The sequence below is a fragment of the Pomacea canaliculata genome, linkage group LG2, assembly GCF_003073045.1.
Source record: "Pomacea canaliculata isolate SZHN2017 linkage group LG2, ASM307304v1, whole genome shotgun sequence".
In the NCBI taxonomy this organism is placed as follows: Eukaryota; Metazoa; Mollusca; class Gastropoda; order Architaenioglossa; family Ampullariidae; genus Pomacea; species Pomacea canaliculata.
In genome coordinates this window covers 12131705-12159690 of record NC_037591.1, presented here as the reverse complement: position 1 = coordinate 12159690, position 27986 = coordinate 12131705, and the positions used below count along the sequence as shown (strand labels likewise).

General features: G+C 43.1%; 1 protein-coding gene across 1 annotated transcript; it reads left to right on the top strand.

Annotated features, from left to right (window-relative positions):
• The first annotated feature begins 24 nt into the window (after positions 1 to 24).
• LOC112557883 lies at positions 25 to 27986 on the top strand. Its single transcript, XM_025227979.1, has 20 exons — positions 25 to 46; positions 327 to 384; positions 14774 to 15105; positions 15899 to 16116; positions 17462 to 17558; positions 17770 to 17869; positions 18380 to 18576; positions 18773 to 18932; positions 19019 to 19382; positions 19475 to 19718; positions 19952 to 20131; positions 20691 to 20784; positions 21079 to 21195; positions 21503 to 21668; positions 22039 to 22118; positions 22594 to 22692; positions 23135 to 23264; positions 23461 to 23653; positions 24459 to 24601; positions 24910 to 27986. The coding sequence occupies exons 1-20, from the start codon at positions 25 to 27 to the stop codon at positions 25051 to 25053; spliced, it is 3138 nt and encodes a 1045-aa protein (XP_025083764.1). The 3' UTR covers positions 25054 to 27986.

Sequence of the window (27986 nt, the reverse complement as noted above, 5' to 3'; positions counted from 1 at the left end):
TGTCAGAGTTGGGACTATGCGTCCATGGCAGTAGATTTTACAAAAGGTAATTTTACTTACAGAAGGTCACATGTACTTCAGGTGTAGGCTCGAGCTTCCTGTTCAGTACACGGCAAAGTGGAAAAGAAAGGTGAAAAATGCTTTGGCAGGCCCCACTCGCTGACGACTGATCTGATGAAGGTCTCAGTTCCGGAAATGAGCGAGTATGTCCTTAAAGTTAATACAAATGTTATCTTACAAACCATACATAATCACAATTCTCATCTACGCTTCTCTACGTAGTAATATAATTCGTTTACCTTGATTAGATGATCTACTCACCTTAGCTAACGACCAGTCTTTGCCTGACATCTTTGTCCTGGAAAAAACTGTCAACGAGCTTGGGTAAGTGGTGACAGAACTATATTTGCTACAAAGATGGAATTGAAATTAAAAACTTAATAAAGATATCAACAAAATAACCCAACTGACACTAGAATGATGTACGGTGGACCTTCAGTAGTTATAAACAATTACCTACAACAAGGTTGAGAAACATTAAAATATACAATAAAATGTTCTTCTATGTTTGTTTCATCAATAACTGAGAAGCATTTTATGGAGAAGCTTCTTAAGTAATCTTCTTTGTCTTTTAGGTAAAATAATCATCTTCATTATTTTATGTCTTGCTCGCTGTCGCACTTATTATGGTGAGAGATTGGGACTAGTATTCAAACGGCCAGTCAATAAACAGTTAAAGGGAAGCAATCATGAAATACTAAGAAAATGAGTCAGACATGGATTACTTCCCTGTTACTCGCCTGCCTCAGAGCGTGATGTACCTTCACATTTGTCCTGTGTAATTTCATACTGTGAATTTATTTTGTTAATATAGTGTTTGTGTCTTCAGTGTTGTCTAATGTTGTTTTGCAAAACACATCTATTAAATCGTAATAATTGGACTAATAAGCAATTTGCTGACAGAAATCTACTGTTGACATACATCTGCAGTAACCATTGGACGAGAAGTGACTGTGTAACAAGCAGTTACTAATTTTCTTACTAGGGTGCACTGAGTGCACAGCAATTGTCACGAGTCTATTTGATTATTACACAATACATGTTAACCTGCTAGCGTGTGGTTAGTGAAACCAACATCAGTTAACTGATTAATACGCAGTGGTTACAAAAGCACAGTAATTAACTGATCAGCTTACAGTTAAAGAAATGTACTGAATTAAGCTGATTAGTGTGTATTGGCAGAAACCTACACCAATTAACTGATGATTAGTGTGAAAAAAAAAAAACGATAGCCGTTAACTAATTAGTGTACAGTGCAAGTAAACCAAAATAATAAAATGCATCACTATTCTCTTTAGTACCAATGCTAACCCTGTTGAAAAGGAAGAAAATAAGAAATATTTTCATTATTTTCGTTGGGAGACTTTATCTCGGCTCACGAGACAACTTAGCTCCAACCTGTATGAGGCGGTTTGCCCATCAACCTATATGAGGTGCCTTGAATGATTGTGCTCTAACCACTCTCATAAACCTCTGAGACGCTTGACCACCAGTCTATGTGACAACCCAATCACTAACCTAAGAGACTGACCATTCACCTATAAAAGAGCCTAACTGTCAGTTTATGAGACAATCTGACTAGCCTCACCACTGCCAGACGTGACTGACCTTTGCCCTCAGTGAGAGCTGTCAGCGAGTGGTGACGGAGCGACATTTGTCACAAAGATGGAAAGACGGAAGTTAAAAAAAAAAACGTTGCTAAACATAATGGACAGAATTACCCAGCTAATACCAGAACCATGTACGGCGGGCTTTTGGTCTTTGCAGACGATTACATGCAACAAGGTTAGTGATGTCTACCGCCCTTCCTCCCCTCTTACGCCCATCGATCTCACTCCCGCCATTTGCTCTCCAACAAGTGAGGGGTGAGTGAGGGAGCAGAGAAATCGATGGAGAAATTATATATTGAGACTTCTCTGTGTGGCGAGATTACGGCTCTTGCAACGATTGACGGTTAGCCACCCAGCCACCCCGCCCTCCACAGACCCGTACATAACAGTCGTCTGGGCTCAGGACCTTCACACATGGCTGCCATCATGTCTTCTGCTGTGTTGCACGACTGCTCCCACTGCGTGCCGATAGACAGTTTTTTTTTTTTCTATTATGAGATTAAAGGGTTATGAAGGACACTAATACGTATCCAGAGGAGGTACGAAAGCTTTGCATTCTAACTGTAAACCAGATTTTTTTAAATTTTATTTGAGAGTCTTCATACTCAATAATTGGGCGACTTAAGCACCTTCATTGGCTGATCTTTATCAGCTTTTTTATAAAATGCATAAACACACTGAAAGAAAATAGGATCTGGTGGAGTTTGATTGTTGTGTCTTCCCACCCCCTTGTTGCTTTGATTTCTCTGCCCTTATTCTTAATTTACCCTTTTAGGATTTCTTTAACAAAGAGTGAGCCACACACTAAGAAGCTGTGAATTTTACTTATAGCCAAGAAAGTGAACAGACTTTGACACAAACAATGCAGCTACTCGCATTATATTTAGCCTGTGATTTTTTTTTAGTTTTTTGTTTTTTTGTATACTCTTTAATAAAAAGGGTTTAACTGACTGCCCAACGAAATTTAGAGAACTGGTGTACAGAGATAGGTGTGGCCATGTGCTCACCACATGGCTGTTTCTGGTTGAGAAACCCATGCAATTATTCATCAGCTCCAATATTCTGAGATAGCGATTTCGTGTTGATCTCTAACCCTTTGCAGTCAGCACCTCGAATTCGAAACTCCGACTGATTTGCTGCACACTGTTCTTTTGTTCACTAACCACAAAGCCTCGAGTTTTCTCACAATATTCCCTGCAGTCTTCACTGGCGTCAGAAGTTCAAATCTGTGCGATATTCCATATAAGTTTTTGTTTATACACTATGCTCATTTATTAAAAGTAATTTTAGCGCTCCATCACCTGTCAACATTTTTCAACTTAATTTGACGTTTGGCTAAAATTAAACTTTTCCTCCAATCTTTAGTAATAAGAAAAAAAAGTGTTTCAAAACTCAAGGGTGATTACTCTCAGTGTGGCAGACAGCGACACTCCTCCATGTCGCCTCGCCCTTACAATTGGTGAAACAGGGCGGAGTGCAGGGACGATTGATGGCAAGGACTACATTTACATAGAAGCCATGCTGCCACCTGCTGACAAAGTGTCGGCTAAATGTGGCCCAGCAGGTTTTGTGCTTCTAGTGATAGTGGTACCCAATATAAACAACACAAACAGCAAAGAAGAAAGTGTGGAGGGTCACTTTAGTGCGTGTGAGCCACTCACGACCGTTGACGTCAACACACAAATGTTTTTGCCACACCTTGAAAGATTGTGTGTGTTATCACTGTACTATTATCGTTGACATTTGCGTTCTTCAAACTAACGAGGAAACGTGTACTCAAGTCAACACACACACACCTGTACAAGTGACTTATAAAGGGTGGAATGGCGTACATCCTTGTCGTGTACCACACACAACGACAGCTGAGGGTAGAACACACCCCTCTATCGTTTTCTCAGTATCAAAGTTTATAAATAAGCCGGTATTTTTTTTTTCCTTTGGGCAGCCTTATTCTCAGTACACAGAAACAAATATTTTTGCTAGAATGATAGTAAATGATAATAATCTCAGCTGCAGATTCTGTAATTCCAATTCCTTACCGGCCGTTTTTTTTTAAGGAATCCTTGTCTTAATGTCGTTCTTATTCGAAAAAATGTGACCAAGTTTAACGAAGTTGTGACAAAGGTTCTTAAATCCGGTTTATTTTTTTAACAGACTCAGCATGTTTCAAAAAAAAAAAAAGAAAAAAAAAGAAAGCCGTTAGCTGGCACTAACAATGCACCCGATCAATGTTAACAGAATTAATGTCATTCTGTACAGCCTACCCCGCCCACGACTCCAGTCTGCGGGTGAACACAATCGCACTCAGCCAACTACCTGGCTACATGCCACCACAGGACCGGTCAACCTCCTGGGTGGCTAGGCTACACAGTTAGAACGGATGAACCCTAACCCTGGCAAAACGCCTGTGGAAATGGAGACTTTCAAATGGTGGCTCAGCATTCACGTGGATTCAATGATGAGACCGAATGAGCTTCGTTCCACCAACCCTGGGCTGGGCTGCATGAAAGGGTGCTAAGTCTCTCTCTAACCACTTGGCGCTAAATCAACTTAGGGGTTGTGCCCCTGGCTGCCTCTTCCCTGATGTCACTGAAGCTGAAAATGTAGTGGCATCCGTTGGCCTATAAATAGCTGTCAGCTGAGTGTGCATGCCAGAAATCGACATTTAATGAGAAAAACATCGATCTTGTCCATGTTGCAGCCTAAGCTGGCTGCGGTGTTGGTACCATCTTCTCCTTGCACTCACGAGATACAAGAGTAGCCAGGGGAGAGACAGACCTGGAGGTCAGCGCTGACAGGTGAGTCGTGTCTACATCATACCCCCCTTCATAAAGGTCTCACCATAGAAATAGTTTTCTTTACATCTTGAATTCATTTATTTAGAAATGTTAGTGGTATATTTTTTCGCAGTTATCATCATAAACTAGATTCCAGACAGCAGTATGTCATGCCTTGTGCTTAATGTAGAATTGATCGAACGACAAACGGTAACTTCTACGGCTCAATTTAAAGAATAGTGATGCTTATTTTTTTTTTCTAATGATTGGGTAACATTTAGTTTAAGAAACTATTTTGCTATATCTGGGAGAATATACCTTTCCATCATCGAAATACAAGGCTAAAAATCTGACCAAGCGTAGAAAGCGCTCAACAACTCTGACGTCAGAAATTGTACAATGTACATGAATACGCCTCCGTTGTGAAGTCTCAACCAATGATTCCATCTTTTCCTCCGACTCAAAAGATATGACAAGAGTAGGGAGGTGACGGATATACTGAAGGTCAAGGCTGACACGAAAGCTGAGATCATATGTTAATAAGGGTGTACAAACGTGACGTCACGATTTTCGACCATTCCTGTGCATGATGATGTAACTCGAATGGTGCGTCTACCCAGACTTGGGTAAACAGTGTCCTGCGCTAAGCTTACCCAATCACTGTTAAAATAATCGCCTCTATCCAGTCTTTTACAGCCTCGAGCCGCCGTCTAGCGGCACAAAACGGAATGGAGTGATGGAAACAAAAGTGTGATAATCGTTTACCGGATGGAGATTCAGGTTGCGAGTTCAGCTCCTAAATCAGGCTTGCGTGTCTGTCCGCACGACCGCGAGTGTGAAGGAATGAAGCGACCGGCAACTCGCAGCCCCTAACTCTGCCATCACCTAAGTCTCTGTGCGCAATACCACCTTACCCTCCTAACCCTTCTTACCCTCCTTACCCACAAACTTCAGACAGAATCTCGCTCAAGGATACACCGCGTTCACTGCTACGTTCACTCCTCCGCCCGCCGACGTGCAGTGCATGGCGGGAACCTCGCCCCGCGGCTTTGTTGTTGGAGATATCAAAGGAGCGGTCACGCCGCCTAAAGAATATATTTTTTTAAAGATTGTCTTACTGCCTGAAGTGGACGTGTCTGTGAATTACAACAGTGTTGTCGGTGGTGTGGATGGAGGTCTGAGGACATTTCCGCGTGCAGCCTGACCTGAACACAGCCAGCGCGACGAGCCGGTTTGCGGCAAACAGTGCAGGGTCGTGACCCCGCAGTCACGTGACTTTGGGGAGGGGAAAAAAGACTGGAGTGTCGGCGAGGAGAGAGAGAAGTGTTTGAGGTTCTATTCTGGGAGGGACTGGTGGTGTCTGAGCTCGAGTAAGGTGAGTACTTCCTCTCGTCATGTCCGGCAACTCGCGCTGTGTACGTCTTGCTGGTTTACTGTTACACACGCGTTACGTGTGTGTGTGTGCAGCTGCTGGACGTAGTCGTACGTGGTGTGGACGGAGGGCTTGGACAGGAAGGACTAAATGTATTTGTTCGATGTTTTCTCTCTCTTCACACCTCCCACTCTCTCGTGGTCTACTTCTCTCTTCCTTCCTAAGATATTTTCGTGTTGAGTGACGCTGTGTGTGTGCGCACGACAGAAAGAGGAAGTGTGGTGTGTGTGTGTAAAACATTGGGTAGGTCGAGTGTGTGTGTCTGTGTGTGAGTGAGAGAGAGAGAGCCTGTGAGCTGATTGTGCACGTGGATGTAGTAAGTGGAGTGGAAGAGAAATAGATTGTGCGAGATAGGAAATGATGTAAGAAGGACGAAGAGTGTGATGTGGGAGAGCTTGTGTGTGATTGTAAGAAAGAGTAGGAGGGGAAATGTTGATTGTATAGAAGAGTGTAGATAGTTAAGTGGAAAAGAAATTATTTCTCTAGAGTCTAGACAATAATCAGCAGGCGTCACGCGAATCTTTGCAAATTAATTCACCATCAGTAAAGTTACAGCTCTCTCACTCACACACACACAGACACATGTATACAGAGAGAAAGAAAGGTGATGTACTGTGTATGTGGGTGTACAAATTGGGATGGGAATTACATGAATTTTATGTGCGTGTGTATATATATGGTAGGTGTGTCTAGGAGAGAGAGAAACGGATCTTCATTATGCATGCACTTTAAAATTAAGGTTACACCCTTTTTCCCATTCAATTTGTGTGTCGGTTAAATAAAATGTATTTACGTCGAAGGAAAGTAAAGGTGGTGAGTAGCAGCATGCGGGCCCACGCAGGTAACATTTTCGCCCATAGTCCGTGAACGATGACACGTGATCCTTCTGTCAGCGCGAGCTCACACACACACATATGAGCGTGCACACTAATAAATCTTATTCTCAACTGACTGTAGACTGACCGCCACAGTGTAACCCCCGCTGTCTACTACCCACAGTCCGCGACAAAATAATTATAATATAAAACTTCTAAACTGTTGGCACCGCAAGTAAATGTGACCGACCACAGCATGAAAAGGTCACGTGACTGACCTGTGAGAGAGAAGATGCTGTCAGCTCTCTGCTGTACGCAGCAAACCTGAAAACAAAAACCTTAATTGATGGCTGACAGGCCAATTATTAAACACGTGAGTGTTGATTTGACTGCACTGGCAGGATTTCCCACGGGGAGGGAGAAGGGGAGTAAAATTTACAACAGTCAAATTCTTCACCAGGACCATGGTTTGAAAAGTAGTCGTATGGTGCCTGCTGGACCCTGCATCCTTCTCCCTTTCATCATCTCTTTTTTTTCTTATTAATTATTTTTTCTCGTCCACTACCCTCGCAACAAGCTCAGCCATCTATATTAGAGAATGCAGAATGAAAACTTTCTTAGTTTCCAAGGTAACGGTCAACCACCGTGCACGTTGCGGGTTTGTCCTGGTGGGCGAAGGAGCCAGCTGTCAGGTTGAGGACAGTTCACGTCTTGACATCGTGATCGTGAAGGTCAGGGCATCTTGCGGCGTCCTTGTGGCCTTCACCTTGTGTTTGATAAATGAGGTTGGGGAGGGAGACTAGAGGGGCACACACCACCTCTAGAAAAAAAGATATGAGGCAAGAATGTGAGCGTCGTTCACTGTCAGCAGCATGTTTGACCCCTACCTCACGGCTGAGCATCTTCCTGCGCCATTGACTTGACCCCTGGCCACACTGCTGGACAGGTTTGTAGGGAACTGTTACTCAAGAACTGAAGGGATCCCAGATTTTCTATTTTAATTTCTTAGCAATATCGTGTACTGTAGGAACAGTCTGGAATAAGCTGCAAGGGGAGAACACTGGAGTCAACGATGTTGTGTCTCATCTGTCCTAGACATCTGCAACATAGAGGGATGGGTACAGTGAATGTAGGGGAGGTTAACATCAAAAAAGTTACCAAAGAACACTGATTGCGGGTGTCACAGGGGCACAGTCGTGGCTGGAGGAGGATTTGCATTTGAAAATTTTCTCCCGATGAGTACGGGCTTGGGTCTGGCTGGGAAGGGGCGAGAAGCCTGTGTAGCGGTTGTATTTCGGGAGACACACAAACATAAGCATGATGGAACATTGACAAAATGTCATCAGTTCAGCGCCAGGCCAAGCGTGGAATTGTTGCTGAAGGAAATGGCAGCTTTACCTTCCTTCCCTCCCTCAACCGCTCTTGTTATCTGAAAGATAAGATGCATGAACTACTCACGCGAAATATTCTCCCTGATTTACATTCCGCTAGTGCTCTGGTGATGACACACGTCCTGTGGGCTGAAGACATTTCCTCCCTCTCGTGTCCTGGCTTTCTGTCTAGTGTCCTGTCAGTGTTGGTTTTTTTTTTACTTGTCTGTGGCGGCATATATTTACAATTATAATTACAGCCTTAATGACATTGCTCAGTGACGCTTCTTAATAACTGGCTTGGCATTGGTCTTGTCTTCAGCACTCTGTGTTTATGCATTTCTTCAGACACTTTTCTCAATTTTGTGTGTTTGTATAAGTAGATGAGTAGCTAGAGCACTGGAGTCCAAACTGTCAGCCGCACTGGTTCGATACCCGAGTAGCTCAGCAAGCTTTTCCCAGACGACTCGCTGGCGGCAATGGGTACCTGACTCTATAGAGGGCTGGGGAAGGTAAGGCAGCGATGGAGATGAGATGGACACCGCCCTCACCTATAAGCTTCCCTCGAGAAAAGTAAGGTCTCTAAGACTTTATTCCTCAACGACCTGAAAAGGTTAGGGATTACCTTTTTTTTTTTACCCTCGAAAATTAGAGAATATTATTTAAAGCGCAGATATGTAAACTAGAGTGCCGGGTTTTGTTTGTTTATTTTTGCTGTTTGAAACGGTAATTGCGCTTGGCAATCTGCGGCGAACGTGTAGATACCATCAGTAGTGTGTCTTGTGGTGTAGTTACTGGTGGCGTTTACATGGGGGCAAGCCAAGAGCTAGCTTTAAAACCTGCTTCCACACACTGTGCTCTACAAGTCTGGTAGAGAATACTAACGGACAGTATCCAGTAGCAACAACACTGGGATGTCATACACACTCTTTAACACCTCCCGAATTCCTCCAGTTTGATCTAATTTTGATACTTTCACTTTCAAACGAGACACCCGAGAGAGTAAAGAAGAAGCGAAAGATGTAAAGAAGCAAGAAGGCAAGGGGCCTCTGGGATTGCACAAAGATGACGTCACTTCCCGTGGCTTTGCAGGCAAAGCTGTATTTTCTGTCCCTGCGCTCAGCAGGATGCAAGATCAATAGAGTTCGCGCCATTTGCAAGTCGGGTGTAAAAATCGGATGTTCTGCTATGTCCAGAATAATTTATAGATAAGCTTCACACACTTGGGGATCAGTGCACCAATTCTGGAACCAACAGCTTTTATGTTGCACTAATATTTTTATTGTTAGAGAAACACTTTTCAACCTTCGCCGTCCCCAGCAGGCTGGAACAATGAACTGACTGTTTAGAAGGAAGATTGGCTCGAACAGGTTGTTGTCTAATTGGTGTCAGAACCTGTGGTTTGATGATTAAATCTGATGAGATAGTACTCTGGAGTTACAGATTGGTTCGTCAATACCGAGGGCTGTCTGTGGTGGCAGGGACCGCTGTATATCCTCCCTCCGTGACGCAAGCTACCATCGACTGGGGAATGGGGAAAGAAATGTCAGATGAATGGGTGAGTTCAGTTGTCGGCGTGTCTTGGACTGGAGATGGCTGATGGAGGTGTGTGGGCGGTCTTGTGATCCAGAGCATCGTAAACCTCGTAGGACGACTTCGAAATAGCATCAGTGATGCCCCCTGGCTGACTCCGGCTGTCAGTAGTTACGCGCCCTTTGATCATTTCATGTTTGCAATTGCAGTGATAAATACGCAGTAAAGTACCCGGTCTGTTGTGTTAGCCACTCGATGGCTCGTTGGAACGTGTGAGGACCACGGTCCTGTTTGGGTACATTGCGGGTTGAATGTTTTACCCTAAAGCACGCGCTGTGGCGAGACACACGTCACCCGGGGTAATGGGAAGGGTGTGTGTTGGGGGGTAGACTTAAAGGAGGAAGAGGGTAGTTGGCCAAGTCTGAGGATGTGATTTCAGAACGAGGGACGTGCGTCTCTTAGCGGCAACGGCGGCCATCGATCGCGCTGAGGTCGTTGTCTGTCTGGTGGTGGTGGAGGGTTGTCTGCTGCAGTCACAACGCGTTAAAACCAATGTCAAGGTGCGCCATTATCTACTTCTGCTCGCTATCTTCTCTTTTAGGTCTTTGCCCGGAGCTGGCCTCGCGTGTTGACATGTGGGCATGTAGAATGGTGTGAAACTCTCACGTGGCTTAGACCTGACCTTCCTTTTTTAAAATACAGTTTCAAATCGTGACCTGGGAATTCGTTATCTCACCCACCCCGACTCCCTCCGCACGTTGTAGCAGAACAAATTTCTCCCACCCTGCCTCAGAGTCAATCTCTAGACCTGGATTATTTTTTCTTTCATGTCGTCGCCTCGCCTGTCTCCTGGCATATACCCGGATGCCTGGTGGCGAGACGAGTTGAAGGTAATTTTTTCTGCTTGATACGCTCTCGTGCGAGCTTAGAACAAGCTTTGAGTTGTTTGCAAAAATTAATATACAGTGTGATGTATAAATTCTTTCAGAACCGCGTGTCTTATCTGACCTTATCAGCTGTTTTTGAAGAGTAAACATTGTGTGTGTTTGTGAGGTGGGTTGGGGTGTCTGTAAAGTATGAATTATTTGACAAAACATTTGTCTGTCTGCTATGTTTGCTTTGTTAGCCATTAGACGTCTTTAAGAATGTCTTTTCACAATCGTTGAAGCGTTGGTTGGTCCCTGGACATTGTACAGTTGTGGGTAGATACAGAACCCCCCCCAAACATACACACCTCTCTTTATCTAATGGTTAATCAAATGTCCTTCATACCTGAGTACACTTGGCAGCCTGTCTAGGTGTGTAAATGTAGGGCTTGTCATATGAGATCCTGGTTGCACTCAAGAAAATGAAGCGACGGTGAGGATAAATAATATTCAGTAAACAACAAAGTGTGGCGAGGAGAGAAGTCTCAACTGGGTGTGCATCCGGTTTAATAGTTACACATGTGTTTGTAAACTTGATCTCACTGCCACGACTGCAGGTTGTGATGCATGAGGCGGTGAACTGTGAAGTATTTTTCTTTTCTCTCTCTCTCTCCATAAACTAGGTCGGTGTGAGGAAAATATTTTGTAGTTCTCAGAGACGCATACTGAGCTCAGTATGAATACAATTTTCTCGTCAGGTACACACCAATCGCATCTCCGGCATTGAAGCACTCAAGCGTGACTGGGCAGGAAGGACCGACATTTTCTGTTGACTCATACACAGCTTTAAGGCAAAATAAAGTCGACTTTTGTACAAGAGAAAACAAAAACAGGAACTCAAAACAATCAACTTCGCACGCTCCTACAAACAAGGTCTAGCGGTCAAGACCCAACAGCCGTCCATTTGTGAAATGTCTTTGTTCTAGCGGGTCACGTGATCAGTGGGTGTAAAATAGTTTTACAGAAGAAAACCAAAAATAACTTCATCTTCACTTCCATTAATCCTCGAATGTGAGGAAATCCATCATTTTTACCTCCGCCCACGCGTGAGACAAGAACATCAGAAGCTTGTTCCCAGAGCATCAGACGTGTGGACACAACCTCAGCTTATCGCCACCCACAGAACACCTCCTGTGTCGGGGTATCTAGAGCAGCTGAGTATAGTCGGGTACAAGGACAAACGAGTACAGTTCTCCACGAGCACAGACAATCTTGAGAGAGCGAGAGAGAAGGCGAGCGATGTTTAGATAATGATATAATGATACCAGGTATTCTCTGCGTCTGTCAAGGGTTTTTATTATTTTTTTTTCTTATCTTCTTTCTGTTCACTCAGGGTTCAGCTTGTTTTCTCCTCAAGAAGCAGCTTCTCGTGAAACAATCGTCTGCTTGTTCAGCACAAAGTTCAGTCCTTCAGCTTCGGGTCATTAGTTTATCTTGTCATCCTTTCCAGGTGTGCGCCGTTTTATATTTATTATCTATTTTATGTCTGTTTTATGTTTTAATCCGGAAACAGTGTAGAAGGGTGTCGACATTGATATTAATAGAATCGCCTGAAAAGTGGGAAACATTCTCCTGGAGGTTTTTCCTTTCTCTGGACCCGATTGTAAATGTAACGTGTGATGATAATAACAGGACTTGTACAGGGTTATTTCCCGTGTGAAGTCGCGTGGAATAACGAGACTTTGTGATCATCGGACATCAAATGCACCCTACATAGTATTAGCCTCTGGTTAATTGCTATGCCTGTCTTTGTACTTGTAGTCTGCATTATACGCTTTCTTACACATGTAAATATGTAAATAGGGCACTTGTAGATAACAAGGGTTGAAGACGACGATAAAGGGATAAAAAAGAGATAACTGTCAAGCACTGTCAGTCACCGACACTGAAGTAAGGACGCTGACATTGTTTCCCGTTTACTTGTTGGTTTTTTTTTTCTTCATTGTATATAACCGTTTGTTCTAGTATTTAATGACCTGTTTTCATCTCTCGGGGTGTGGAAACTCACCTGCCGTCGTGTTTGCGTCCCTTGATGCTACGAGTACTCTCCCCTTTCTTTTCATCTGTCATCGCACGTCTGCACCTGTTCCTGTTACTGTCCATCACCATAAGTGTCTTTGTGTGTGTTTTTCTGTATATGTGTGTGTCTGTCTTTGTACCTATATATGTGTGTATGTGTCTGTCTCTCTCTGTGCGACTTTGTCTGTCTCTGTATCTCTCTATGCGTGTGTGTTTATTTGTGTGACTTTGTGTGTTTGCCTTCATCTCTCTGTATTTTGCGTCTATAATATAGATATTATTAATACATATTATCTCTATATGTCTCTGAGTCTATCTACTTCTTTTCTTTTCCTCCTCGACTTTATTCAAATCCTTCAGCCTTACCTCCTCCTTTAACCCCTTATCACTCGCCCAGCCGCACGCTCATGTTTATGTAGACCGATAAACTCCTATTAACCAGCCTGGCAACCGTTTCCTCCCAACCCGGCAAATCATCGTTGATCCACAATATCATTCCTCCGCTCTTCTCTGCAGACAAAGGATCACCTCGTGATCCCACCATCTGCCTTTCATGTAACATGTCTCCTCGTTTAACCCACAACACGACGACCACACAGCCGCCATGTCAATAAATCTCCATGCAGACATCCCAAGGGGTTAAACTCGTCCTCAATAGGATTCCCTAGTTGCGCAGTTTGGTGCGTGACGAATGGGGCCACGGGGCTGTGAGGATGTTTTATTCACACCGTGGACAGACGGCCTTGTCCGCCAGGAAGGTGAGGGGCGATGGTGACTAACATTCCTGACCCAGCGGTCGGTGGCGGTTGTGTAAAGGACAGGAAAGTAAACACTTGAAGGCAAGAGTCAAGGCAGGACCTTAGGGACCCGCTGTCAGGGTGTTTACATGGTCTGCCCTTGCTAACTTCTCAACTACGACCTCGATTTCTTATCTCACCATCCGTTATCCCGCTATTCGAAGCACTTAGTCTCAGATGGGCTTTGACCCCTGGTGATGGATCATGTACTCTTCTGTCGCAGGACGTGTTGGACGGATTTTAGAAAGATAACCAGTTTGGGATGAACCTTAAAGTACTTTAAAAATATATCCTTTGAAATATGATCCCTGACTAGAAATGTGCCGCTAAGCAGGTCTTAAAATGAGAGATAAGACCATCAGCTGTAGATTGTCCTTTAGGTGGTTCGTCAGTAAAAGTGGGACAAGTCCATGTAAAAGCTGTTTATGTACCAACACTTCACTTCAGAGTCCAATAAACAGGTGTTACTAGCTCAAAGTACAGGTGTGATGCTACGCTCCACAAACATGTCGTATTATTATTTACAGCTACTGCAGCTAATATGTTTTTTTTTTTTACTCTGGCGCAAGATGTGCTTTGTAATTTATGTTTTCTCATTTGTCTACCAGCAGATGTAGATCGCACGGTTTGCGTGAAAGCAAGATGAATTGCATGTCATCATCATTTGTTTTATTTTTCAGGAACTGAAAACGATGCTGGGAAAACCTGAAATCATTATCCGAGCACCTGTGATGGCTTGATGCAATCACCTGTCCAGAGCATGCGCATGGTAGGTCTGGTGAAACTATAAACTGAACAGCCCGTGTTTTGGGGACCTTGTACAGCTGTTGCCAAGTAAACTGTCCGAGTGTTTCAATGATTGTCTATGCTCAAAGTTTGCAACCAAAGTCTAACAGTTCAGAGGATACACAAGATGTGTAAGGGGCATCTCATTTTTCTTTATCCTTTGGTCTATTTCAAAGGAAAGTGCAGCCTCCTAAAGGCGATCTTTCAGACTATGGGAAGGGTGAGGGATGTTAGAGAAGTCAGCAAACTGAAGACCTTTCACCCTCAATGGCCAGCACATCCTGAGAGCGTGTGCCTTGGTGTACCTCGAGACGAGATCTGAACCCAGGACCTCGGATTCTTATTGCTGTTGTGCCTGCGAGTGTTGTCCAGTACCACTGGCACTCTGTACCAAACCATCCCGTCTGGAAGTTTCTGAAAATTTGCTTCCCTTGTGTATGTAATCGTATTAAACACACAGATCAGTTGCCGACAGTAATTGCAGCCATCACGTGTATGTGGAAGGGGAAGAACCTGAGACACCTTCATTAAAACTTTACATTAGCCGCCACGCGTCTGACACTCAAAGCCTCCTTTGGCATTCTTGCAGTCTTCTGGGTCTGACGGGTGGACGTCTGGCTGCAGCTGATAAACAGCCGCCACTCACAGGCAGGCAAGACCTCGGCATCATCGTCATCATGCGGCAGCCGACCCTCAGCTGGTTTGTCGTCGTTGTCATCGCGGTGGGTGGTGGTGGTGTGATGGAGAGGTGTCTCCTCCCTATGGCGCGCGCTGGCATCACCACCCGGGGAACGCCACCGACCTCCAGCAGCAGATCGAGCGGCTGAGGAAGACGGGTTATCTGCTCTTTCCTCACGTCTTCCGCGCGTTCATCGACGTGGGCAACCACCCCGACGCCTACAACGTGTCAACCGCCTGTCAGCAGGACCTCAAGCGCTACCTCCGGGGTCTAAACAACTACGAGGACTGGGCCTGGAGGTGTGAGTACTACAGAGTTTCTATGACAACAGGTCTCTAGGTTCTATAAGGCCAACCCGTGTCCTACATTACTTGGAAATGAGTGGATTTATTAAATAAGATACAGCAGTCGAAAATTGGTGCAAAGCCCAAAGATTTTTGTGGTTTTTGTTTTTGTTTTTTATTTGTTTATTTGTTTTTGTTTTGTTTTTTTTTTTGTTTTGTTTTTGGTTTTTTTGTTTTGTTTTTGCTTTTTGTTTGTTTGCTTAGAAAAATGATTATATGTATTTTAGGTCTCGAAAATGAATCTTATGTTGCCAATCTCAAGTGGTAATGTGACTTTACAGAAAGGATGTAGCGAAGGTTTGTTTCTTAGTAGCCGAAAATCTTGGGCTTAATGTCAGTCAACCCGACCTCACTGGAAGCTAAGCTCAGTGTTGCGACCTACAGCATGGCCATCGCGAGGGCCAAAGCCGCTTTACAGTCATTTATGTCGCGTGCGGAGGTCAGGATGGATGGGGGTTCCCCCCTTCTATACCCTCACTTTCCTAGCATCGATCAACGCAAGCAACGGTTTTTATAGGGAGGTGCTCACTAGGCTGCCAAGTGTGTCGCGACTCCCCCTGTGTGCATGTGTGTGTGTGCTTGCATGTTTGCTGGCGTGTGTGTGCTGAATACATGCGTTCTTACTTTTTTTAAATACATCTTGGCAGATGAGAGGCACATACCACTGTAGTGAAGTCGGCATTAGGCTGTGTAAACTCTAACCGACTCATTGTGTTGTGTCTGTGTTTTAAAGAGAATGCTTATTTTCAGTCTATGATGCCACTGGCAAACAAGGAGCGGGGCTGTTCCTGGGCGCGCTGACGTGGAAGGGCAACTTCCAGCAGTGCCTGGACACGCATCAGTACTTTGCAGTGTCCTTGGCCGGCGGGGCCAGCAACAACAACGCCGACGACACTGTGCCGACGCCCAACTACTGCTCCGTGTTCATGCGCACCCCGCACTGGCTGCACGAGGCTGTGGACGCGCTGGTGAGACGGATTCCTCGGTGCCCACCCGGTCCACATAGTTCACAAGGCCCACACAACCCACACAACCCACATAGCTGACAAGGCCAGCACGTCATGAACATCTAGTCCACGTGGCATACACTTTTACACCTCCAGATCACTCATCCTACACACCTCTTCCTCTCACAGTCCAACCCACACAGCACAATGGCATTTACAGACGATGCTGTTGAACTTAAATTACAAAAGCTGTAATTACTTTCACACCTGAGGCTCTAAAATATCCTGTCAATGATATCTATGATGTCATTGATATGACTGTTACCTTCTGACTACTGCAGTTCTCTCGCGAGAATAAAAGTGAGCTTAGAGAACAATGAGAGAAACCATGTACTTCTGTAACGGGGCGAGCACAGAGTGAAGATAAATTACTTGCACTGAGAATACCCAGTGTCACTTACCCTCGCCAGCACTCTTTCATTTGTACCCGCTCACCCGGGACACTTCAGAACATCCCCCTCAGCATGCATCGAGGTCAGGGGTACATTTGGGATATTCTCAATCTTTCTAATTTAGTCAAGTTTTCAGACTGACCAAGTCTGAACTATAAAAAAATAAGGTTTAAAATCCGATTTAGAAAAGTTATTTTTAAAATGGTGTGCGAAGTTGCCTTTGGGTGGAAGCACTTTCCCTCTCAAAATCATCAACAGCCTGAGTGTGAAAATATGTCCAGTGGGTCGTGTGCGTGTTCGAATCCCATGTGTATTAGTGCGTGGAAGGTCGTGCTGAGCTGTTTACCATGAAATATCCACACCTTGTACACACCACGAAGCAATTCAAACCAAGCGGACCTTTACTGAATTGTAATTTTTACAAACTGGTGGAGACAAATTCTTTCATGGACTGGCTGACGGGTAATGTCTTAATCCACTCATGAGGTCCAATTCTTCCAAATTTATTTTATCAAATAGCATACAAGGCTATACCTCCTGCAATACCGCTGGTATTTACATAGCATCTTAATTCATTAATCTCATTTTTTCTTGTCTGTATTGGTAAACTTTTGTCCATGTACGGGTGAGACTTCTTTGGTTTGTAAACATTTAACTCTTCCTTTTTTGTGAAATCATTGTAAAAGGAGGAGAACATCATGGCAACGATAAGATGGAATATGTAAGGTGTTGCTGCAGCTTATATTGTAATGAGCAGCTGGATGCTAATTTAATTTAATTTCTCAAGTTTTTCAAATCATCACGAAAAGGATTAGTGCCACTCGTCAGGTTACCTCACTTAATAAGTCGGTGTTATAAATAAGTCAGCCTTAATAATAAATAAGCCTTTTAAATAAATGTTTATTCTTTTCCAGGGTTTGCCCTTCCCAGTTCCCATGCCTCCATTAATTGCGGATGTTTGTGTTCCCAACCACTGCACAGAACCTGACTTGGAAAACATCATCCAGACATGTTAGTATGGAATGTCTGACATGGAATGTGATTAATGAGGTCTGCTAATAGACAGAAACTTTGCCAAGTGTGGGATTGCCTATAGGAGGTACACATGAACTAGTCTGATAAGTGTTTAATAATAATAATTAATTATGTATACTTGTATCGCACAGCATGAACGACCATGAGTAGATGTCTATGTATAACAAGGAATATATATATGTTGCAGTTGTCAATGGTCAGTCGGAGTACACCAATCTAACAGTGACAGAAGCTCGCTGTTACAAGGGAAGAAATATCAATGGTGATCCAGCAGCTGTCTTCTCTGTGTATGTTTGTTCTTTAATTCAATTAAACTTACACTATGGTATCTCTCCGCTCACTACCTCTCCACAGTCTCTCATTCATAAACTTGAATAAAATGTGAATGTTGTGTTACTTTAACATATTCTTACTCATATCTACGTGATTGTTATTATGTGATTTATTTCTAGTTTGTATGTATCATTGGTTGTATCATTGCTACATCCACCCCTCTGGTCCTTAAAGTCGAATAAAGAAAGATAGAAAGTAAATAGGTCCAGAAACTGGTTGTTCTCCTCCATACTCGCAAATCTGACAATGCCACGTCAGCCCTACAGTTTCTCCCCTGGTTACCAATTAAAGCAAGAATTGACTACACGCTCTCAGCCCTCTGCTAATGAATCTTTACTAGCTCCTCCACTGTCTCTTCTCCTGTCTACGTTCATAGACCTCTTGTTCCATTTCTGTTGTTACAATTTTCTTCTATCCGCAATTTTGGGAAAACTCTTCGCTTATTGGTTGCCTGTGATGTGCAGGACACTCATATTTGTGCTGATTGGCTGCGTGGGGCTGGGCACTGCCTACGACATCTTTTTACGACGACGGAAGCTGCGAGTGAAACGAGGCCCGGAGATTCTGATTGGTTACCAGAAAGACACTAAGCAGTACGGTATTCTCAAAGTCATCCTGGCCCCGCATCCGGTCAAGCTGAAAAGAAGAGCGACTATTGGAGGTACCCATAGACTGACAATTGTACCCATATAATACATACAGACAGACATAAATACAAACAGACAGACATAAATACATATATGCACACATATAAACATCCCGTTTTACAAATGACTGACGCATGTCCCTTGACATATTATGTTCTTACCCAAACAATTTTTATCATTTTTTTAGTTTCTTCTCGTAATTTCTAACAGGTTACGAGAAGTCAGATAGCTACCTGTTGTCGGAACTGAAAGTAGAGAGAGAAAAGTTGCTGAACAAGCGAAAGACACCTTCTTTGCCTGACATCTCGACGGTGATGACAATCTTCACGAGCCTGCGAGATCGTCGCCGCCGGAAACCACCAGCCTTCTGAATGCGCATGAGATCAGCTTATCGCTGCCGACTGTTGTCGAAAACGACGACTGTGAAACTACACAGGACTGCGAATCTCACATCAGTTCGAAGAAACTTGGGGTCGACGATCAGAACAACATCACTGGGAACTCAGAAATAACGAAAAATGTGGAGGAAGTGAGGAGCGAAAATGATCGTTCACATGAGGTGGCCGATAATCCGGGAACAGGAAATGTCATCGTAGATGAGCACATCGTAGAAGAAGAAAAGACTGACAGCGAGAGGAAAGCTGCTTCGGAAGAGTCGGCGGACGAAGACATTTCTGAGAATGTCCAAAACGAGGAGAATGACGAATCGACCTCGGAACTTACTTCGCTGATCGTCAAAGACCATCCGGGGACTGAAAAAGAAGCCGAGGAGGCCAAAGACGAGGTGAATGCCAACATCTCCACGAACGTTCGCCAGCAGGTGCGGAACGGCCCGACACACTCTCACGCCTTCGAGACGCACGCGGTGACTCACCGCAACCTCGACCTTCCACGCCAACGCTCCGTCTCTAACCACGCCGAGTCTCGCGCGCCTCACGTGGACTTTACGAGACGGCGGGCCGCGCCTGCGCAAATGCTCGGTGTTCGAGAGGCAGATGTCGGAGGTGTCCAACGACTCCGTCTTCGACAAGGCCTTCCCGGACCTGGATCCGTCGGCTGTACGACATTCCAGAAGAGGGCACGGACCAGCAACAGAAAGAAAAGAACAACACCGTGCAACCGGAAGTGGTCATCAGACGGCGCCCGGATGTGAAAGGCAAGTCTCAGTTTAAGTATTCGTAAAAATTTCATAATTTTTATTTTTATAATGTTGTGGATTTTATAAGATTATTTGGCAAATTTATTTTAATACCATTTTTGACCTTTTTTGTAATGATAAAACATTGAAAAAGAGGCTAGAAAACTTAATTTTTTCTGGATATAGACATCCTGTACTAGCCACTATTACTTTTTATGCCTGGTGCTGACCATGCTAAGCTTATTTTTCAGACAGGACACTGCTCAGCAAGATGGTGCTAGCTTTCTCCTTCCGGCGGAGCACCAAGCGCATCATGGCGGAAGGATCTGTGGACGCGTTGTTCTGTCTCAACGGGGTGCGCGTGCTGAGCATCTCCTGGATTGTCCTGGGCACCGTCTACATGATCCTCTACCTCAACCCGGATGTCGTGGGTACGTGGTGCGGCTAGAGTCTGACAATGACCATGCTCTTTATCTTGTTCCTTTCCTGTCCACCTCAACAAAGATATTTTGATTACTTATTTAGACGACTCTTCCTTTTCTTTTCTTATGCCTCGTTATCTCAGCCTACCTCAGCTTCTTCCTCATTACTGACTGTCTTTATCAAGTATATGTGTTTACTGTAATTATTATTTTTTTTTTTTTTTTTTGCACTTATTTAGACCTTTGGACTCTCTAGTGCACAGTCCAATCACAATCGTTTTACAACTTTACAATTTAGTTGGAATCATTATACTAGATTTTTGCTGACATAGGAGTAAGTTATACCTTATATTTCTACAAATATATTTCTCGAGGCGAGAGAGACCTCGTTTTCTGACTACAATAGTAAACAAACAGTTTTGATGGGATTTTTTCTTTGCTCCACGTCCTCACGTGACATCAGGAGTCGGTTGAGGCGTGGAGTGTAATATTGTATGAAATGACTAATGAGACCCAGCGTGTAGGTCACAGTTCGTTAGTTCTCGGCTCTTCTCGATCTGTTTGTCAGATAATCACGTGGACGGCATAAAAATCACACAGACATGGTGGGCGCAGGTGGTGATCAATACCACGCTGGCATCCGACTCATTCTTCATCCTCAGGTCAGCTCTTGTCCTCGGGATATTGCAACTGTTCTCTTTCCTTCTCCTCTCTCTCTATCCTTTCTTATGCCACATTTTTCTACATTAATTATGTTTTCCATATACTGCTGTAATTTTAATTTGAAGCTAGGCAGATTTGAAAAGAGCAATTCATTGTGAATATACATGTAGATGTTTTTTTTTCATCGCCGGTAAGATTATCGTTGATGAGTGTCTGCATGCATGTGTGTCACAAATAATCGTGTAACTGTATGGAGCTGTGTTTTCTCCATGTTTGTCTTTAATCATCTGCAGTGGGACGCTTGGTGCCTATAACTTCATGAAGATGAAGAAGAATTTCAAAAACAAGAAGATGTCGGAGATTATGAGCATCAAGGAATACTTCATGGTCATCTTTCATCGTCTGGTCAGGTGAGAACAGATTAGAAGCTTCTAGTTATATACCTGTGTTAGTAAATCGGGTCCACTCATTTTTAGAAGCCATATAAAGGTGTAGTGTTGAGTTTAGCTGGGCATTGAACTGAGTAATGTCAGTGTTAGTCAGACCTAATCTCGGGGCGGTCTCTCTCTCTCTCACTCTCTCTGACCTCTGACCCACACATAAGTACACACACACCAAACATTCGCATATAGTTACAGAATGGCTCCTTACCTGTCATGGTGACAAACACCTTACCTTGACTAATGATAAGCGATGTCTGGTCTTGTTTTCGGACAGGTTAGGTCCTTGCTACCTGATAGTCATCATGATCTTCACCAACCTCATGCCCTACATGGGCAAGGGCCCTCGCTGGACTTATGAGATTACATCGGTGAGAACGTGCAAGGACCACTGGTGGGCCAACGCCCTCTTCTTCTCCAACTTTTACAAAGCAGACACCATGGTGAGCAAGCAGCTTTGATGCCGAGTATAACTTCCAGATGACCCTTGACAAAAGGGAGATAAATCAATGAATGTTCATTTTAGCAGCTTTTATGGGCTGGGCTGGGGCTTCCCATAAATTTATCGCCCCTTTAAACTAAATTATTCTTCTATGCTGTTTCTTTTTTCTTTTTTTTTCTTCTTCTTCTTTCAAAGCAGCCTGACCCACTAAAAGCAGTTTAAAGGACCGTTACGAGGTCTTTTGTTTGCAGATATTCCGTTTAACTTTGTTCCCTGTGACTTTTCCCTCTCTAATGTTTTCCGCTTCTCACGTTTTAATGTTTAATTATATATAAAGTGAGCGTGCTGATCACGTGGTCATTTGTTTCTAGTGTATGCCGCACACCTACTACCTGGTGAATGACTTTCAGTTTGGCTTGCTGTCGCCGCTGTTTCTTATTCCACTGTTATGGTAAGCGACACAACAGTTTGTTTACACAGCAACCAGCTCTTAGAACATTCATTCATCTCAGTATGTTAGTTATTTTGTAAATGTGTTCCTCCCCTCGACAGATACCTGTCTGTGTTTATGCTAAAAGCCTGAGGTTTTCAGTGACAGATGAGAGATTGTCTTTTAGAGTACCTCGCACCTTAATGTTATGCTCTTATATTTTATGTTTCATTTCAATTCACTCGTGATTATGTCAGCAGTTTACTTTGTACTTTTCCTGTAGACAGGACGGTATACATAGGACTGTGCAAAGAGTAAACATGCATCAAGGTGAACACAATAAACCTGCGAGTAAACCTTTGTCAGGATGAAGATAGTAAACATGTTTCAGTGTAATGCTTCTGTATAAAAAAACACGACAGTGTGAAGCTGTGGTGTAACTTGTAGTTTATATGTTATCAGTCCTCTTATTTCACATTGTACCCGGCTGTTGTAGCCGCCCACTGCTGGGCTTCCTACTGCTGGGTGGACTGGTGCTGCTACAGATCGTCACAACACTCATCCTGGACCAAGGCATCAATGGGAACACGCTGATGTAAGTCTGTGCTACACTTGTGTAGACACTGTATTCCACCTACAGAAATTCTTCGCTTATTCTGCGAAAGTTTTACACAATTGTACAAGCAACACCTGCAAATGTCCGCTACAGTTGTATTAGCAACGATGAAAGAGTGAAGGATCCTTAGATATTGCACATCCCACTCCCCACACCTTCTACTTGGGTCATGGCAACATCTAACAGCTTTAACTTTTTATTGGTTGTGAATCATGAATTACCGATGCTGAGAATTTTTATTCCCAGAATTTATTATTCTATTATAGCCGCTGTTACTCGAGCTGAAAGTTGTGTGTGTGTGTGGTGTTTGTGTTTCTGTCTTGTACATACGTGTGTTCGTGCGTATGTGTGTGTTTCCATGTGTTTGCACATTTTTGTGATATGTGTGTGTGGGTGTGTTTCTCCATTGCTGTCTTGGCAGGATGGGGACAGACTATACCTACTTCTCACAGGTGTACGTCAAGCCGTACTGCCGTATAGGAGTCTATGCCATCGGACTGGGGCTCGGCTACCTCCTGTACGTCACCAAGCGCCAGGCCAAGTTCAGAAAGGTCAGTGCTCCTCATCAATTAACCTAGCGTCTGGTTCTGTAGATTCCTCTGATCTGTACCTTTTTAAAGTTTCTTACACTTTAATTACAGTTCTGACGCCTCCCCTGAGATGTACTGACTTCCTTTTGTGTAGCTCTTTTTAATCGTTGACTTTCTGCATTTAGCTTACAATTATCTTTGACTGCCGATTGTGTAGCTTCCCCTGATACTGCTGTGGGCGCTGTCCCTGTTCATCGTGGCTGTGCTGCCGTTCATCACATACGAACAGTACAAGCCCAACGGCCGCAAGTGGACGGGCCTGCAGACCGCCTTCTTCGAGGCTTTGTCGAGACCCATCTGGGGCGTGGCCTTGTCCTGGATCATCTTCGCCTGCAGCTGTGGACAGGGCGGTAAGCAGTATTGTAGGGCTGGCATTCATGTCGAGACTGTAACCCAGGCTGGTCGCCTGCTTCAGCTATACATTTCTTCCTGGGTACAGAAAATCGTGTGCCCGCCATGAGCATGTACACCTGGGTCTTCTAGGGTCTTAAGCGTCCAAAACGAGGACACTCGTTGGTATACGCAGGACCAGTCTGGGGCGTACCTGGGACAAAGAGTACGAGGCTTGACCTTCTTGCGAAAAAGGGTACAGGCGAGACATGAATGCCCACCAAAATCGGAGATAAAAACAACCTTAGGGTGAAAAGTTTGTAAAGTGAAAGAAAGAAAAGACCGATAACAAAAATAGAGATACATAAAGGACAAGATGTTGGTGGAGCGATAAATGGCTTGAAAGGGTTCTACAAAGTTGTGAGAGACGGAGCAATATAAAGGCACTGCCTCGAGCGAGGAAATAGTAAATAGCAAATAGATCCATTCAGTCTTAGATATTTTTCTAAATAATAATTTGTAAATTCCTTTATCTCTACACGTATCGACTTCGGCAATACTGTGCGTATCGATCAATCATTAGGTGTTTGCCAGCAAGGTCAGGAAAACACGCTAAAGCCAACAGAGAGGCCCTTGGTTTTTTTTGTTCTTTTGTTTTGTTTTTGTTGTTTTTCACCATCAAAAGCTTTGCTGTATATGCATAGAGAGTATTTACTTATACCGGTGTCCCTTAATTTACATATCCCTATTATTCAAAGAGGTGTTAGGACTAAAGACTGCCCTTGCCAGCTGCATATTTTAACGCCTACTTTAAACTCTTTTCAGCCTTTATCAACAAACTGCTGTCATGGAATGCTTTTCTCCCTTTGTGTCGGATCACATACGGAGTGTACCTCCTACATCCCATGTTCATCGCCCTCGTGGTCGAGTCCCGACACAACGGCTTTTACCTCGACTTTGGAGAACTGGTTTGTATTAAGCCTGTTGTATTTTGTTTTTAATTGGTTGTCAGCTATAATCAGTTACTTTCAGTGTTTATTGTGTATTATTTGAGTGCCTTCCTATGTGTTTAGCACAATTTATCAAAATATTGTAAAAAAAATGCAAACAAAGTTATTCGTTTCTAGACCTTTGAAAAACAAACGTAGTATGATTATAGTCCATTGAAAACCAATATAGTAGTATGGTCATAGTTATCTTGTAGCCAGTGAACATAGTATTTTCATTATAGACCTTTTCTACTCTCATGACCATCTGCACACCTTTGCTTTTGCAGGCCTACGAGTTCGTGGCCAGCCTGGTGTGCTGTTACGGATTATCTTTCATCCTGATCACATTTGTTGAAAGCCCTTTCATCGCCCTGGAAAACAGTGTCCGCACCCACATCCAACAACGAAAGAAGAAAGCTTCTGTGGTGTGAAACCATGTGAGCCACAAGATGTTAAATCAGGGTGTCGGCGCTCCAAGTCGGGGCCGTGTGTGTCCACGAGATTTGGGATGTTGTGTGTTCTATGCAGAAGTGTTTTTTACCATACCATGCAAACAGAGGCCTTAAACAGAACAGGAATAAAAAGAGGCAGTAAAGGAGAAACTTTCGTCTTGATAAGCCATGGCTGCTCAGGATCGCACCTTTGCTAATCCTTTTAGGTTTTTGTTCAAGAGGAGAACTTCTTCCTTTGTGATACGTCAACGACACCACCAAGCGGTGCTTATACAGTTGTTTTGAAAGAAATTCTGCCTTTTGGTTACAAATAATGGTGAGTGTGAGTGGATGCCTGCTCCATCTATGCGTTTATTTTTTTTAATTATTATTACTAGATAATGACAATTTTACAAGTTTTTTGAAATCATCTTTGACCTATAGCACTGTTGTTTCACTTACTCCCATCTAGCCTTATGTAGAACAACGTACTAAAGACCGATAATTTCAAACTACATAAATTTATAATTTTTATATACTTTATAAACATTGATCATGTCAGACTTCTTGCAGTGTAAATTTGCCTCGCTTGTTTCATGTAATGAAGGGGAATGCAGTCATGGTAATCCTTAAAAAGGTGTAAAAATTCTTTAAAGCAAAAATCGAAATAGAGGCTTCACTCATTTTTATACTATTTTGATGCTATTTTTAAACTCTGGTAGGAAGTATGTCACTAAAATCTAAAATAATTGGCAGAGCCCTGATAAGTAATAAAATCAAATGTACTTCGCAGAGCTAGAAGAAACGGGATTTTATTTTGGGGCGAGCCAAAGGCAAGAAAATTCTTGTTTGATCAAATACTGGTTACATGCCTTACATACACCTACCCTATCCTGGGGAAATCGAGGGTAATTGTCAAAGGCACAAAGGGCTTCCAGTTTGACAATAGTTGTTTCACGAGGAAGAGGGTATAATCTGGGGAAAAAAAAATTGTGAAGAAAAAAAGCCGACGTAAGGGAGATAACCGTACAAAATTTTATCAACATGCTATGGCAGGTTTGCTTCCCCTACCATGATTGTTTTGCCATGCCTCCTGCAACTACCTGTCGTACTTCACCACACGGCCTAATCGTCGTCGAAAGTTTGACTAAATTTGTAAAATGTAGTAAGAATGCTCTGCTCACTTAAAACTTGTTTGCCAAGACATTGCCAACAGGACCGGAGGTTTGACTTTCGGTACTTTGTTCTGTTACAAACAGTCGATCTTAAGGGTCTTGCTTCCTAAGTGATATTTCGTACACGGAAGTTCTTCTCATGTTCGATTTTTCTAATTTTGTTCGAGTTATCTACATCGGAATACATGCTGCTGTTGTTTTATCAACATCATATTTTCCGTTTTTTTTTCATTATGACTGAAGATTTATTTGTCCATTATGAAATAGAAAGCTATAAAATCTTTTAAAATGTCAACTGCATTTACACAAACACGGGTAAAAATAAAGCACTTCACGCTGCCTCGTCCCTGTATGTCCACGAGCACCTCTAGAATATGCATCTTTTGAAGATTTTTTTCATATTCTTCACTTTCAACTTGTTATTTGAGATTTTTTAATATCAACATATTTCTTCTAGCTTTGTCCACTTTCCATTAATGTGTGTTGGATGGGACATCATATATGGTATTTGACAATGATTATCGGATTCGCATGTCGGCAGGTAAATAATCAAAACAATTTCTTTTTGGGCGTGTGCATGCATGGGGAGAAAAAAATCCCTTGAAAATCAAGAAGTTGAACAACTCCCACAATTTATTCTTTTGAGAGGACATTCTTTTCATCACTTTAAAAGTAAAGGCTTTTCCACTGCCGTTTCTCTGTTATACGAGCTGCAGTGTGATAAAATACATTCCTAATAGCGATTCAAAACCTTTCTTCGGAGTCTTCATCGTGATATATTTTTTCTTTTTTAAAGCCGACTGTCAATCACTCCACGACGATGAAATTCAAGACTTCTCGAGTTTGTTATTGCTGTTCGTATTACAATGTGAACCATGCAGCTTCTTGCACCGGATTCTTACTTGAATATCCAGGAATCGCCGACCATCGTATGGCCATTTGGAATTATTTTATTAATCTGAGCACGTGCCCTCGCACTTTCAGCAAAATGTTGTTTAAACATACTTTTCCGTCTGTTAATCATCGAGTGTAATATTACATTGTTTCGGCTTTTACATAATGTGGTGAGTCATTCCATCCCTCTACACAAGTTACCAGAAAATGAAAGCTTATCTTCTGTTTTCACACAGCTTTCCTGTGATTTGTACCAACACATGTGCATGAGAATATTCTATTTATATTAGCAAGTTTTGGAGTTTGTCATTAAACTAATGTTTTATACATTTCTAAGAATGGTGTTCTCGCTGCAAATTAATTTTCTTATTATGTTTCCGTATATCTTTAGTGTTTACCAATTCATGCATGCGTTTGTGTGCATGTGTGTCCGCTAGAAACGGGACAAAAGCAAATTATTGTGTTCCTTATTTTTTTTCCCCCACTTTTAACTCTCGCCCACCAGGGTGTCCCTTTCACAGAAAGTAGTGCAACCTTTACTGCATGAGTGGTTTTGCACTTACAAAAGAAAGTGGGAAGAAAAGGGTTCTCGGGGACGGACGACCAACTTCACCTTCTGTGCCAGACTGGACTGTGGTGAAGAGAAGACAGAAAAGTCTTTCACTATTTGTGCTTCGCACTTGGTGAGCTGTCTGTGCTGTGTCCATTTATTGGAATCGTCTGTAGATGATGGTAGACAGTCGCCACACTTTCACACGAAGCCACAAATTTCAACATGCAAACGATCGTTCCATATTTTACCTTTATGTATATTTTTATGCAGAATAAAATATTTTTACACAGAATCCTTGTTTTGTAAATTTT